This window comes from Condylura cristata, unplaced genomic scaffold, assembly GCF_000260355.1.
Source record: "Condylura cristata isolate star-nosed mole 26May11 unplaced genomic scaffold, ConCri1.0 scaffold00027, whole genome shotgun sequence".
Lineage (NCBI taxonomy): Eukaryota > Metazoa > Chordata > Mammalia > Eulipotyphla > Talpidae > Condylura > Condylura cristata.
Genome location: NW_004567128.1, coordinates 5,918,265 through 5,934,053, shown reverse-complemented (window position 1 = coordinate 5,934,053; position 15,789 = coordinate 5,918,265). Strand labels below are relative to the sequence as shown.

The window sequence follows — 15,789 nt, the reverse complement described above, 5'->3', positions numbered from 1 at the left end:
AGAGGGGCAGAGGACAGCCCTGCAGCTCAAAATGTGGGTCTGAGTGCCCCCATGGGAAAGGGTAAATAATCACAAAGTTACGAGGAATTAAAGACCGGCCCTGTACTGACTGACTTCATCGTCCAGCAAGAGTAAACTAGAGTCAGAAGACTCCAAGAGGAGGCTGTGAGTAAACCTCCACTTATGAACCAATTCCAGATTATGTGGCGGTGGGAAGAGGAGGGGCCCTAAGCTGGCATCAGAGCAATCAGAAGAGCGATCACACAATGACAGTGCTCACATTAACAATCACTATACAACTCCGGCCCGCACCATGGATATACGTCAGGTTTCTTTTGGAAATCACACTAGTCAGTCGTCATTTGCTCCCAAAGCTAAACTTCGGGAGGGAAAGGCAGCTTTGAGTGTGGGCTGTAGCCTCATATACTGCCCTCAAACTTCCTCTCAAAACTGTTCCAGTTCATGATACCTTAGAAATATTTGGTTACAAAAAATACAACCTTATAATGCTTGCTTCAGAATTAAAGTGTAGTTAAAGTAAACAATAGCATTTTTCTGGCTAAGTGTGGCTATACCTACATTTCACCTCTAGAAGATCAAGAGACTAACTTGCGTATTTTTCTATACCTTGTTTTAGGGAGAAAAGGAAAAAGTTACAGATACATCTGGTATCTACATTTGAAAAGCTGAGCCTCAAACTAAGAGCTAAGTATGAAGAGCAGATGTATGAAAGTGGACTTTCCACAGTATATAAAGACCCCTGGATACAGTGGCTAATAGGCTTAACCCTGCATACATCTTTACTTATACAAGGTCTTTTACCTCCATCCGATTCAAGTCGCGGGGTTGTTGGTTTGCTGGCAATGACTCAGAATAAGAGTCAAATAACGCACACTCCCACTTGGGCTTAGGAAAGGCTAAAAAGAAACAAAAAGAATACATAAGAAGACCTACTACAGAGTGGCCATTGTTTCCTGTCAGCTTTTCTGTGCTTGCTAAACACAACACAACCCCCACCAGCTCCTGTGATCAGTGCTGACAGTACTCACAGAGTTAGTATTTCAGATTCTTCACATCACAACCTGCTATCTCTATCATCTTCACTTTACACCCAATGAAACTGAGGAGCGGCAAAGCTGAGTGACTTGCTCACCATCACGTAGCTGGAAGTGTTAGAGCAGGCACTTGGAGCGCCAGTATCCTGTGGCAGATGCTTGCAGCATCTCGGTCACATAGCAGTCACTTTCCACATTACCCATCACTATCACTATCCTTTAGCTTTAACTAGGCATTGGCATGAATTTAAATGGTAGCCACTGTGATGACAGTCTGAAATGAGAGACATTATGTATGGGATGGTTCAGCTGAGCTGTGGTTGGAAATACACAAGATCGTATATACTGCATGAACTACTCATTTCTTTTGTTTAACAGGAGTAACAAAAACAAGAGCCTAAGTTCTAGGTTGACAGCAGACCTAAGAATCACAGATTTCTCCCAACACCTAACAGTAACAGGCTGTTTGCTAAGGGAGTTAAGTGGACCAGCATGAAGAAAACTCTGCCCCTTGGTCAGTTAATATTTTGCCCTCATGTCATTTCTTAGAAGTAGATTCTGTTTCACCACTTTGTCAGGAAGTAATTAAGGAGATGTCTGAACAAGTAGAACAGTTGTTGATATCACAAAGAGGAAAAGCAGATGAGGTAGACAATAAACAGAAGCAAAAATCAAATTTGCCAACACCAGTTTAGAAAGCAAAATGGTTCCAAAAATACTTAAAAATGGAAGAGCATTATTTTTTTATACCCCCACCCCCAGCCCCCACCCACACCCCCGCTGGATTTGAAATGCCAACTCCCCTCCTCAGTAAAGTACTAGCCGCTGGGTAACAGCTACCTTGTGTGCCACTGAATACAAGCATGTAAATAGTCAGTGGCTTACTGTGGGCTGAATTTCACTGAAGAGCAGGTGGAGAAAACTATGCCCGGTGAATTTCTGACTGTACCAGGTAATCTCACTGTTTTCTTGTAAGACCCAGCAACACTCCATTCCAAGGACCGGTCCTTGATCCAGTCCCAAGAGGGGGTTTAACCAATCTTAGGCGCTTTCTTTCTTGGTCTGTCAAACAGTGATCTGACTGGTCTCAAAGCTAATACTTTCAAAAACTACAACTGCATTCAAGTTGCTAAATCTCTCTCCAGCATGTCCTCATCACTCCACCTCCACTGTTCCCTCCACAAAGGGGTGCCCTGCAGCATCTAAGAGGACTGCTGCCAAGACCTGTCTTCTGGCTTCCACCCTTGCCCCTCAAGACCTGGTCAGCACCCAGCATGGTCATCTCAAGCAGCAAATCTAACTACGTGACTTCCCTGCTTAAAACACAGTGGCAGCATTGAAAATATCAAAAGGCTTCTAAGTAAGCCACCAATAGTTGCAATTTTCCTTCTAACTCTGCCCTTTAATTTTCACTGTTAGGAAAAAGCAACTATCTCTCTGTGAGTAAAGTGGCACCTAGTTCATAGTTTTGAATGCATAATATCAACCAAATTTATACTCCTCAGCACTCTAGTGAAAAACCAGATTAGCTATTTCTTAAGACTAAATATAAATCAATTAGAAAAATGTTGGAATAAGAACAGAAGTGAGCTTTTTTGAAAGCCAATGGGACACCATCCAAATAAACCCCCCCAAATGAACAGGGCCATTCATATTTTGCAGAGTCTAAAAACACAGAGAAAAACCAAGAGTTCTGGCCATTTTCTTGAGCCATCTACAAAGACAAACACGGGCGATAAAGTGTTTAAGTTAACTGCTAAGCCCTCAGGGCTTGTTTAACATATGTTCTCACTGAGTTTGATGAGGTTTGACCATGTTTTCTGGTAGAACTGTATAATTATTATTTAAGATTAATCCCACAAGCTCTGGAAATGATGTGCAATTTTTGTTTAATTGGAGGGTACGTGATGAATTCACCCATTGTTTGTGTCTGAATGCCTGCAGTCTCCATCAAAGACCAGGAAGAAGCAGGGGGCTTCATTCCAATGTAGGCGATGCCCATGCCCCTCTGCCCCAGCCACCCTACGGTGGAAGCAGCCTTCTGCAGCAGCACAGGAATCAAGGGGCTATTTCTCTTCTGTTAACACTTTACTCAGGGCTTGCACATTTGTAAAAACTTTATCAGCAACTTCTGACACAGAACATAAAACACCTGGACACCTACAAAGTGACTTCTCACACAAGAAATCTTATCGCTGGCCATGGGTTCCTGTATCATCCAGCATCAAAAGAAAGAAACAGTAAAACCAGGAAGCTAAAGGGAAGTGTGGGAGGTGTTACCCAGGACTCTCTCCAGGGCCCCCAAAAGGAAGCGGTGATGGTGTAGACATAGCTCAACAACCCCAGAGCAGACCACAGCCCGCTGGTCAACTACTCATCCCCACAGAGATGCAGAAGGAGCTCTCCCATCACCCCACAATGACTGACGACGGAACCACATAGGCCCCAGGAAGGTTAGTGTTTCTCTGCCATAGATCCAGGAGGAATAAAGGAGGGGGATGAGAGAAAGAGAGTAGGGAAGAGGAACGAGGAGAGGGAGACAGACACAAAAGAGGAAATAGACTGCCATGTTACCTAATCGCCAGCTGAATCTTGGGAACCTGAAGGGCTTCCCCTGTAGGAAGGCTGCCAGGCTGGGATCCAGTCTGCCATAGCTGGAAAGCAGCTGCTGCCAGCCAAGACCAAGCCCTGACAAGAGAGTGGCTTTTGCTCTGAATCCTCCACTTCATACAACTTATGGGGGCATTTGGGGAGATCCCAAAATGGTCACATTTCTTCCACCACGTTCACATGTCCCTGGCAGTACACATACGTAGCCTCCCCACTTTGGCTCAGCCTCCACCCCTCACTGTCTGATACAGAAAATCAGTCTTGGTTCAAGACTCTGATTCCAAGACAGGTAAGTCATCAACCACTTAGAGCCGGTGTTGTTTTGAGGAAGGGCCCAGACAAAACAATCCAAGGCCTTCTCCAGACTCTAGTTACACTCTATTAATGATGAATCGTATTTTCCTTAGACACTGCCACCTCTAGCAATAATCATCCATGACCACACTCACCTATTTTCAAGAGACCTTTCCTGAAAAGTGAGAGAGGTTGTTGTGAGTATTACTTCTCTGCAGACTCTTTCATTGGTGGCTGTACTTCTCTGAGTAATAGAAATCATGTAAGTGCCCACTGCCTTTGAAAAGGGCAAGAGACACTATTACTTTTTCTCACCTTCCAAAGGTACTAGTCCAGACACTGGACACACCATGACTCCTTCCTGTCCCGAGGATTTGAGGTAACAGTTATAAGGAGAAAGAGGTAGAGCCCAACCTTCTGGTGTGTAGGGATACTCTAGATCTAGCTGCTTGCAGTTACAAGGGTACATAATATGCAAAAACTCATCCAATGTACATTTAAAATTACAGTTCTTTGCACATTTCACAGCAGGTAATTTTTAACATTTTAATTAGGTTTAAGAGTCCTATTCCGTTCCATTGCCCAAGGCCACTTGGAAACACTGGAACACGCCTGAAGATGGTGATTTTACACCTGACTGTAGGAAAGCTTCCTCTTTATACCAGTTAGGAGGTTCTCAACTTGCCTATTCCACAACTTTCATAAAAGGATAATGATATTGGTTCATCCATCCAGAGGATACTAGAACGGGAATGGCAAATGGCTCACACCCACATTATCCCTCTTATCTCTGTTATAAGATGTAGAAGTCTAGGATTAGTTAAAGGACAATAACTACAGAGAACTCCTCAAAGTGTCTGGACACCATCTTTGAAAACAAAGGTTTCTTATCAGATCTGTATAGAAAATGCTGTAGGACTGAGAGGGGCCCTTACCTGCTTGCAGGTAGTCTGGCTGCAGGGTTGGAGGCAGGCTCTCCGGCAGTGGGTATCCGTTCTTCCGGGCAACAATGAGATGAAACGCAGCACAGAACTCTGGCAGAGTCAGAGCTCCGTCACAGTCAGCATCACTAAGTTCCCTAAATATTACAAGTGTCATGAGTACCGGACTAGTACGCAGCAATCGAAAAAGATAAACTCATGACATTTGCAGCAATATGGATGGAGCTAGAAAGGATTATGCTCAGTGAGGTAACTCAGAAGGAAAAAGAAAAATATCAGATGGTTTCACTTAGAGGAGGAATATAGGGGAACCAAACAGGGAATCAGGAAAAAATAATGACAACAAAAAAAATTAACAGGCAACTATAAATCAGAGGCACCCTCCAGGGCTGGAGGAGGAAGAGGGATCAAAACAGAAGTGGGAAGAGCACATGGGACTCTGGTGTGATGCAGGGTGAATGGGTGGTGGGAATTCTGTGGGGACAGAGCAAGCACTGTGCAGAAATGGACAATGATGTAAAATATATAAAAATATATTTTAAAAAAAGGAATTCCCTCCTGAGAAAAATACAAGCAAGCTCAACAAATACAAGCTGAATTCCGTTTTTCAGACAAAAGTAGCAATGAGGAAAGGGTGGACCCAAATGAGACAGAGAAGAACAGGAAAGTCCTGACCAGGCTTGTCCTCCCCAGGCCACTGTTCCCCACTGAAAGAGACCTGTTTACCCAGCACAAAGACACCGATTTGCTGAGGTAACGAAGACCCAGAAGCTCACCCAGGCTCTCAGGAGTAGAGACAAGTAAGCAAACGAGTGTTAGGACAAGCAGGGAGATGAGATCTCCAACTATACCCAGAAAATTCTCCTATTTGGAAGAAAAATGTCTGACACAAGTCATCACTCTCCTGCAACTTTCATGTCCTGCTCCCCTCAAATGTTTAGAACTCACCGGCCCTGACAGAGCAGCTCCCCAGGGCGAGGAGTCAGGAAAACAACTTCAAACGCTGATGGAGAGTGAGCCTGCTCTGTCGCAACCGAAAGCGAGACAGCCTCATGCCAATCACGGTAAATCTGAGAATTCTGCTCAAACACTGCATTCTTGTGAAATGACCATTTTTTTCCTACCTTTGAAATCCAATGTAAAGCTTGCAGTAAGAAGCAAAACAACAAAAAACACAGGCGCCCTCTGCCCTCCAGCACCTATGCGGGTGTCCTCTCTACAAACCTGTTCTGTCTGCTTTTATCTGGGCTGGCATCTTCTCCTGTCCTTTCCCAATAAACCTGGCCTTTGAAAATGTAAAAAACAAAAAGGCAAACTAGACTGCTGGAGAACCTAAATCCAGCTCTGAATGGCAGATCCATGGGCATCACAGGATGATGAGCGTGAATTTCCAGTAAGGGCACAAAGCACGCCATAGGATTCTGTATCCTAGCATACATCCAGAATTCTCGCAGTGAAAGCTTTACACAAGCACTCACACATCTTGAATTCTACAGTTATAGCAGTCCTGTCTCCTGGCCTGTCTTGAGGAAGAGCGCATTGCATGCAGCGCTGAGCACGTTCGCGAATGCAAAGGAAGCCACGTGGTCCTCCTCAACACAACCCTCCATTGCCAGCCTGCAACTGCAAGCCCGAGCGAGCGCACAGCTGACAAATACCAGCAAAATTTATGAAGCTCAGAGGCAACTAGAATGGTCTCTCTTAAGTTCAAATCATTTGTGGATTTTGTTCATCTGGCCTCATAAAATATGAAAAAGAAAACTTTTCAGTGTCCTCCGGTTGCCTGCATCATACCAAGTAGAAAAGGCTGAGAGTAAAAGACACAAGACAGAAGGTATCCAAGCCACACGACTGCTGAGGCTCCGAGGGCTCCGGAGGAGGGTAATGACTTGAAATGATAGCTGCCACTGAAGAGCACACGCACATGCCACACAGCACTCACTGCTCATTTCATACGGTAACTTACTGAGTATCTACGGCAACAAAAATCAAAGTGCTACTCACTTTCTTACTCTGTTTAAAAAAAAAAAATTCAAGAGATAAAACTTTGAAAAAAATCCAACAGTGGGAGCCAAAGGATGGATGTATATGACAGTATCATACCACATGGCATTAACTGTACTTACCATATATAGGAAAGTTCTGGAATGGAAAGCTTTGATTTGGTGAAGAAGTTCTTAGCCACAGAACCTAGTAAGAGATATTGTTTAAGTAAATCATTAGTTACATTAGTTACTTATTTAGAACAGTTTTTGTATTGCTATAGAAATGCATTTAGCAATCTCCACCGTATAACCAGAAACACATTTATTCATAAAAGCAACTACAAATCATATGGCTAAAAACAACATATGAGCAGCTTTGAAAAGATTATGTAAATCAGAGTAGGGTAAAAGAAGCAACAACATACTTAGTATGACATGCAAGTTACGTAAATTCATTCCTGCTTCATTCCTGCAAGGTGTACCGAAAACCCTGCCAAAGTCTACTAAAAATTCAAAAGGTAAATTTTGAATTCTTAAAGTAAAAATATGTCAAGCACTTTTAATGAAAGAGAGAGGAAGTAATACACAATCATGGTGGAAAACAGCAAAAAACAAGAAAATTAACATCATTAATCTTATCACGCATACCAAGACATCTTGGAAAAGAGTTTTGGTGAGATTTTGAGTTCTCTTGCTGGTTCTTTTGAAAAACTTATCTAGGAACCTCTTCCCACGGTCTTCATTCATCATGACTTTATGAATATCAATTGAAATCAGTCATTCATTTTACAACTTATATATTGAATAGTTGTAAGTTCCAACTGCACTTAAAATGTCAGATCCAATCTTTACTGAGAATGAAGTTTTTATGCTTTCACCTCTTGCAATAGTTTCACAATTCAAACAGAACAGTCCAGTCAAAGCCCCAAACTCGATAAACTGCTAAGTCTTTCCTTGGCAATCACAAGTCTTGTAACTGGCCCTAAATTAATGGATTATAATGGGCCTTAAAGTAGAGTTATTTTGGTATTTTCATACTTACTTTGATAGATTATATGATGAAAGTCAAAGAGCCCTACAAACCAATGAGCCTTCTCCCCAAAAGAATTCCAGAAATCATGCTGACATAAGATTACTGGCCACTGAAGCCGCCACCTTATCAAATATTTGTCAGAAATACCTTGCAAGCCTATTTCAAAACTTACTACAATAATCAGCACTGTGCGATGCTGGCATCATGTGAGACCTACAGATTAATAGACTAGAAATAAATTCTCACACTACGGTCCACTGAATTTTGATAGGGTTACTAAACCCATTAAGTGAGGCAGAGAATAGCTTTTCCAGTAAATGGGACAACTGGGTATCAACAGTCAAAAGAATAAATGTGAACCCCTATTTCATACTGTACACAAAAGTCAACTCAAACTGGATCAAAGACCTAAATGGAAGATAAAACTATCTCCTTTCAAGAAGAAAATGTAAACAAACTTTTATGACCTTGGACTGGGCAATGGTTTTGTAGATATCACATCAAAAGCATAAGCAACAAAAGAAACATGAGGTGAACTGGATATCATCAAAATTTTAAAATTTTGTACTGAAAAAGGCACTATTAGGAAAATAAAAAACAAGCCACAGATTTGGAGGAAATATTTGTAAATTATTTATCTAATATGTTACCAGTATCTAGAATAAAGAACTCTTATCACTCGATAATTTTTTGAACTGTCAAAATATTGAAGATATATAGTAATGGCCAATAAGAACAAGAAAAGATGTTCAATGCCATTATTTATCTGGAAAATACTAATCGCACCTACAAAGAGATACCACTCCACAAACCCTAGGATAACAAAATCGAAGAGAACAAGAAGTACTGGAGAGGATGTGGCCAAATGGCAATCCGTATGCTAGCGATGGAAAGTGGTGCAGCCACTCTGGAAAACAGTCTGACTGTCCTCAGTGATTAAACACGGAATTACCACGTGAACCTGAAATGCCACTCCTAGGTATCTAGCTAAGAGGGATGAACATTTAAAGCCACACAACAGCTTGTTCACAAGTAATACAGTGGCACTATTCTTAATAGCTGACAAGTGGAAATGACCCAAATGTCCATCAACTGATGAATGGATGGTTAAAGTATGGTATATATCCACACAATGCAATCGGCTATCCATAAAAAGGAAAGAAGTTCTGGCACATATTCTAAAACATGGATGAATTGTAAAAACATTATGCTATGTGAAAATAAATCAGGAGAAAGACAAATACCAGATGATTTCACTCATGTGTAGACTATAAAGAAACAAAGCAAGAGAACAGACAACACTAAATCAAAACGAACCCTGGAAATTGCAAAATTGAGGCTACTCACTCAGGTAGGGTGGGGTGGGGACAAAAGGGGCCCTAGTGGACAGTGGTGACAGTTATTGCTAATTCAGTGATGGGTGCAGTATGTTAACAAGCATCTGAAGAGGTGTGAATCTATACCTCCAGTACATGTACAGTGTTGTAAACCAGTGTTACTTCAATAATTTTTAAAAAACATAATGCTAAGTGGGAGAGGCCAGCAAAAGAGAGTATTATTATATGACTTCAATTATATATAAATCCAAGGGGAGGTAGATCCATATAGAGAGAAATAATTTAATGGTTAATAGGGGTGGGGTATACTAGAATGGGGAGTTAATTACTAATAGAAGTTGGAAGGGGGAATGAAAGTGTTCTAGTTTCTGAATATGCTAAAACCATCAAATTACACACTTAAAATGGGTGGATGTTATGGTTATACAAATTGCACATCAGTAGTTTTGTTTTTTGGTTTTTTTTTTAAGGTAACAACTAATTGCAATATATGAACCTCTTTTGACCTTGATCAAACTAAACTTTTTTAAAAGGGCATCTGTTCAGGGCCCTCCCTGGTGGTACAATGGGTTAGGATGCAGTACTGCGAGCTGGCTGTAGCCACCTCAGTGCAAGTTCAATCCCTGGCCATGGAGGTGACCCACATGGTGCAGCAAACTTCTCACCCACTGCTCCCCTCAGCAGTGCACGTCAATCTGCCTGTTCTGCTCCCTGCTCTGTCTGGTGAATCCTCTCACCGCCCCTGCACCTCTGGCCTATACCCCAGTTCTGTATGCATAAACAAAAATCTTTAAAAAAAAAAAAAAGGGTATCGGTTCAGTGAGATCTGAACAGTAAAGACTTGATGATAACAAAAAAATTCCTGTTTCTTTTTTTAAATGTTAATCTGTGGTCATGTTTTTAAAAGAGGTCTTATCTTCAGAGATACAGCCTGAAATATTTCCAAATGAAATAGTCTCATAAATGCTTCCCAATCATCTAGGCTGAAAGAGGACAGAGATAAAACCATTGGAATTGTGTGATAGGTATTCAAGTTGCAGTTATATTCGAAACTCTGGAAAACAAGCAAGTTGAAAGAACAATAGACATTCCAAACAACTATCAGTCAGTATTTAGCAAAACACCTGGAGAAGCTGTGAAGACACTCTGCTTAAACAGAGTAAAGTGAGCACGGGGCAAGGTGCATCTGGGCTTCTGCTTATTCTTTTAAATCATATTATCAACATTAATTTATTGTCTCTACAACTGTCTCGGTCAATAAAGCTATTACCACTAATGAGAAAATGTCTGCATTTATACAACTATATTCAATACACACCTTTTTTCACAAGAGAAAAGTAGTGTGAGTCCACACTTTACTATGTAAGACAGAGAGAGCTATATTGGATATATTGTTATTCTGCAAGTTTGAAGTATAAGAAGCTTTAAGATTTTTTTCTTCCAGACTTTACTATTTCACTGTTTGGTTAGTCTTCAGTCCGATAAAATGTAGGCACACAGGAATAAAATCAATTCCTCTCAGCTTGAATTTTATATGAGCACTCAACAGGAACACATATTTCTGAAGACAACTCAAAAGAACTGACAGGTGGACATAAAAATGCTGGCCAATTTTCCTCCCATATTTTATCTCAGAAAACTCAAAGGCAAAAGATTTGAGCCAAAAAAAGCAAGCATGAATTTGAACATCTAATGTGGATATAACATAAGGCCACTAGGGACACTAACTTTTTTTTTTTTTAAAGATTTATTTACTTGTGCATACAGAACTGGGGTACAGGCCAGAGGTTCAAGGGTAGCGAGAGGCTTCACCAGAGGCAGAGTGGGGAGCAGAACAGGCAGATCTACGAAGTACACTGCTGAGGGGAGCAGAGGTCAGGAGAGGTCTGCCGAGCCATGTGGTCACCTCCGGGGCAGGCGGGAATCGAATTCATGCGGAAGCGGCTTTAGATTCTCAGTGCTGTGCTTTAACCCGCTGCGCCACCAGGGAGGGCCGGGACACTAACTTTTAGAAGGCAACAGCAAGCCCTTGCACTAACTGAACATAATGAGTAAGCAGCTAAAGGCGTCGCCGTGGTTCCACAGTCCATCATTTCAAGAACTGCTCCAGTTAACAGGGTGCAGAGTTAGGACCAGGTTCCCCCAAGTTCACATTTAACCCCTTCGAAACAGAAACCTAATTTTCCAAATGTCACTGGAAGTGTTTTGTGCTGCATGGTTTACAGTTGACAAGAAATTCAATCTTAGAGGAAAACAAACTGAAATCACAGAAGGTTGTCATATTCATTTTGTGTGAACGATTTCCCAAGACATGCACTGCTGTCTGTGTGAGACGCTGATACAGGCCCGGCATTCTCAGCCATCAGGCTTCGTTACCTGAAATGAAGGCACTCGGGTCTGGCTGCAGAGATCGGAACTGATTGACGTAGTATTCGCGCTGCTCTTCTGTAATCCTCCAGGGTTCCTCGGGGTAATTGGTGTTATCTTGTGGTTCTCGATCCACTGAAAAGGACTACATAAATGAATGAAAGAATGAATGAATGAATGAATGAATGAATGAATGAATGAATGAATGAATGAATGAATGAATGCACAAGCAAGCAAAATGCTCAGAGAGTATCTTTAGTGAGCTGTCTTTAGTGAAACACCAATAAAAGTTATCACTCATATATACTTCTCGAGTGAATAAATATAAATGACTCCTAAATAGAAGGTAAACTTTTGAAGGGTAAACATCACGTTTTACACTTTTTTGTATTCCTCCGAGCTGCTAACAAGGTTGAGCGTGAATTATCAAACACTTGGTGAGTGATGAAAGGTTTTCCAGTCTGATGAAGGAAGGGCAAGAAAACACGTTCACTCTTATCCTCAATTACCCACCACATTTTGATCCTTTCAGATTAACTGGGTCCACATTAAAATCTGAATCCTTGTGATACTAGATAAAGTGACAGATGGGGATGAAACTTGTGTATCCTTCACTATCATGTGTAATCAGTACGCTATTTAATACCTTCTTGGGGAACAGAAAGATAAAGTGGATCCTTTTTAAACCATGAAAAACTACAACTGCTATTACCACTTCTCTTTTTTCTGAAGTATTTCCATTACATATATCTAGGATTCAAAAGCTCCAATTCAAACCCCACATCCCCTTTTCCTAGCAAGCAATACCCCTGAACCTCTCAATCCGCACGTGTGAATTGAGGTTACTACTTAATAACTGGGAGGCGAGAGAACAGCTGTCTTGGCACCACAATAAACAGGATAATGGGGTGCATCACACCTGCCACTAGGGGGCGTGCAAGCCAAATTTGAGGACGTAAGGATAGGAGGAAGCAGAGACCTACAATAGGAAAAAAACAAAGCTCTGCTAAACCCTGGGGAAAGCAGCGAAGATGATGATTCTAGGAGGAGGAAACCAAGGTTCTGTTCCATTCCCCCATCAATCCTAAGACTGATGTGGTGTTACCTGCCAAGGATGACCTTCAGGGAACCAAGAGGTGAACACCAGAGGGTGAGCTTCTAGGACAAAAAGGGAGTAGGCAAGAAACGGAGGTAGTAATGTCACTGAGCCACAAGTTGCCTGCTTCTGAACACACTAGCAAGAAACCAATCACAGAAAGGCACTCTGCTCACTGTCCCCAGAAAAGACAACACACATTCCTCACCCCTTGCCCCTGCCAGCAGCACCCCGAACACATGCCATCCCAGGAAGTAATCTTTCTCCAAGAACACCTGTCTTTTTTCCTAACAATATTCAGAAGAAAAAGGAGACCATGAAGCTTTGAACTGGATGTAACCTTGAGATGTCATCTTCGAAGTTTGCATCCTAGGTGGGATTGTACTAAATGGAAACCAAACCGATTTTCAAGAAGCCACTATCTGAATAAATGCCTTAAATTCACAGGGTGCTTTGAAATTTACACACATACCCAACTCAAAGCTTTTGAAAGGGAGGCTGAGCAGGTATTATGATCCTGTTTCCAGATAAGGGGACTGAAGCCCAGAGAGTAGAAGGTATATGCCCCTATCCTTCAACAACCTGTGGTCAACAAGTTGACTAAAAAATCTGCTGTTCAAACTATCTACCAGAGACGTTTTATGGGGGTGCAATGGGATCAAAAACGGTGGGGGGAGGGAAGTGCACTGGACTATGGTGATGGCACATGGGTGATTTGGTGATGGGAAGCCCACAGGGATGACAACTGAGATGGAAAAAGGCACAAAATGATGCCAAAATAAACAACAACAACAAAATCTGCTGTTCAAAGTCAGGTTCTTACAAATCAGGACCTTTTAATTAGGCTGTATCTATCAGGATTTTTTCCCCCAGAAGCCTCTCATCATTCTGGTAATAAACTATATAAATAAGGCAAGCAAGGAAGATACAAAGTCAGTCTGAGCACCCGATGGACCACCCAACTTTCCAAAATGCTCCCACCAAACTCCAAAATCAAATGCTCCAGCCGCCTTTTCTGAAAGCCCCGATGTCTGTCCTGGTTCCAGGGTTCAGGCACATGATGGAGGCGCCAGCGTGTGCTGGACCAGGTTGTCTACTGTATCACAATGCACCAGCACTCGCTCACAGGGGCACTGTCCTCCAGGTGGGCACCAACACATATGGCTGGAATAAAAGAATCTAAAAGACTGGGCATGGGCAGGAGAGACAAGCAGGGGTGCTTTTGAGTGAACAATTCAGTGGGCAGAGACACTTCAGGAAACGGCAAGACACAGGAGGGAAGCTGTCATACCGCGGCCCTGCCAACGAACGAGCAAAAATCCTGCCGGATTGACAGTCTCCTCCCCCGGAACACACCCTCCTGCCTGGAAATGACGCTGCCGTGGCCAGCTGCTGCTGCCGACGTCAGCCCATGTTTGCTCTCCAGAGTGACCATCTGCTCACTCTGCCTCCTCTCCCATGTCACCTTACTGCAGAGCTACGTCAGCGGCCTCTAAGCAGGGCAAATCCATTCTGACAGCAGGAGTCGGGAATGGAAAGGAGAAAGGGATTCCTCTGCTGAAAAGCATATAAAGATGACCTGTTGTTTAAAAAAGTCCACCTCTTCCACTGGCTTCAGGTCACTCATCACCCAGCCGTCCCTCGCTCACTCACAACAGGCTTCTGCTGCCCACGTGCTCACTCCTCAGAGCTCAGATTTGTGTCTTCTTCCCAGAACACACTTCCTCTGACCCCAGCCTGCCAAGCCCAGCCCACCATCAGGTTTCACTGCCCCAACGAATCTCCAATGCCCTGACCATGCCCCAGGCACTGCCCGTAGCTCTGCAGCCCACCTCATGCCCGGTCTGCCTGAGTGCTGGGGGGGGAAGGGGGGAGGGAAGTGCGCACAAATGCTGACTCTGGGCTGCCCTAGCACAGAAAGCTCTTCTCTAGCAAGAACACAGGCCAAATGCTCATTCTTGCGGGTGCAGAGAAGCAGCAGAAAGATCCACAAGCAGAGAAACAGACCCTTAGCAGTGGTGCAGCAGGGCCGTGATGCAGTTAGGGCCACCGGCAGCAGGAACCAGGCAGCAGGAGCCGTGAGGTAGGCAGAGAAGTGCCAGAAAGAGCAACAATGAGGGCACCAGTTGGCAGAACAGTGGGCAGGAAGCAAACTGGCAGAAGCTAGGGCAAGGCCGCTCAAGGAAGAGCAAGCACGAATGACTGAGAACTCCCACTCCTCGCGGCCACTGAGCCCCTCGCTGTGGCTCCCTTTTGGATTCCATGAGAATCCCAAGGCCTCCAAATCCTTTTCAAGTACGCAAACAGGCAAGGAGAGCTCATGCTAACAGCAAAGAGGCCTTACAGCAAAGAGTGAAGGCAGAAGCATGCACCCGGACACATGTCCGGCCTTCTGCTGGCTGGCAGGAAACATGATCACCTAGCCCAGCTCCTTCCCCTCGCTTTTCATGGCATGTATTTATTTTTTTAAGATTCATTTATGCACACAAGGACTGGGATATAGGCCAGAGGCACGGGGGCTGAGGGGAAGGTGAGAGAATCCACCAGAGAGAGTGGGGTACAGGCAGATTGAGTAAAGTACACTGCTGAGGGGAGCACGGGTGAGACAGGAGAGGTCTGCCATGCCATGTGGGTCAGCTCCTGGGCTGGGACTCAAACTTGCGTTGCAGTGGCTGCAGACAGCTTCACAGCTTTGTGCTTTAACCCACTGTGCCACCAGGGAGGGCCCATGGCATGTTTTTAATGAATTTAATAAACTAAATTGATTTGAGCATCAAAAAAATATGAATCTTTCCTGTAACTATGATAAGAAGCAGTTTGGGGTCCTCCCTGGTGGCGCAGTAGGTTAAAGTACAGCACTGAGAAGCTAAAGCCACTTCCGCATGAGTTTGATTCCCCCCTGCCCCGTAGGAGATCCACATGGCGGGGCAGACCTCTCCTGACCCGCCCGCTGCTCCCCTCAGCAGTGTACCTCATCGATCTGCCTGTTCTGCTCCCCTCTCTGTCTCTGGTGAATCCTCTCACCCTCCACATCTCTGGCCTGTACCCCAGTTCCATATGAATAAATAAAT

At 43.4% G+C, this 15,789-nt stretch overlaps 1 protein-coding gene across 2 annotated transcripts in view; it reads right to left on the bottom strand.

Moving 5' to 3' along the window:
- REPS2 (RALBP1 associated Eps domain containing 2) overlaps positions 1 to 15,789 on the bottom strand; it is a 155,954-nt gene that overhangs the window by 53,323 nt on the left and 86,842 nt on the right. For both annotated transcript variants that reach the window (XM_004689887.2, XM_004689888.2), the window contains exons 6-9: positions 11,632 to 11,767; positions 7,027 to 7,090; positions 4,895 to 5,037; positions 823 to 917 (exon numbers count right to left, since the gene is read on the bottom strand). In XM_004689887.2, the coding sequence (XP_004689944.1) occupies positions 823 to 917; positions 4,895 to 5,037; positions 7,027 to 7,090; positions 11,632 to 11,767 (438 nt within the window). The remainder of the gene's footprint in view (positions 1 to 822; positions 918 to 4,894; positions 5,038 to 7,026; positions 7,091 to 11,631; positions 11,768 to 15,789) is intronic.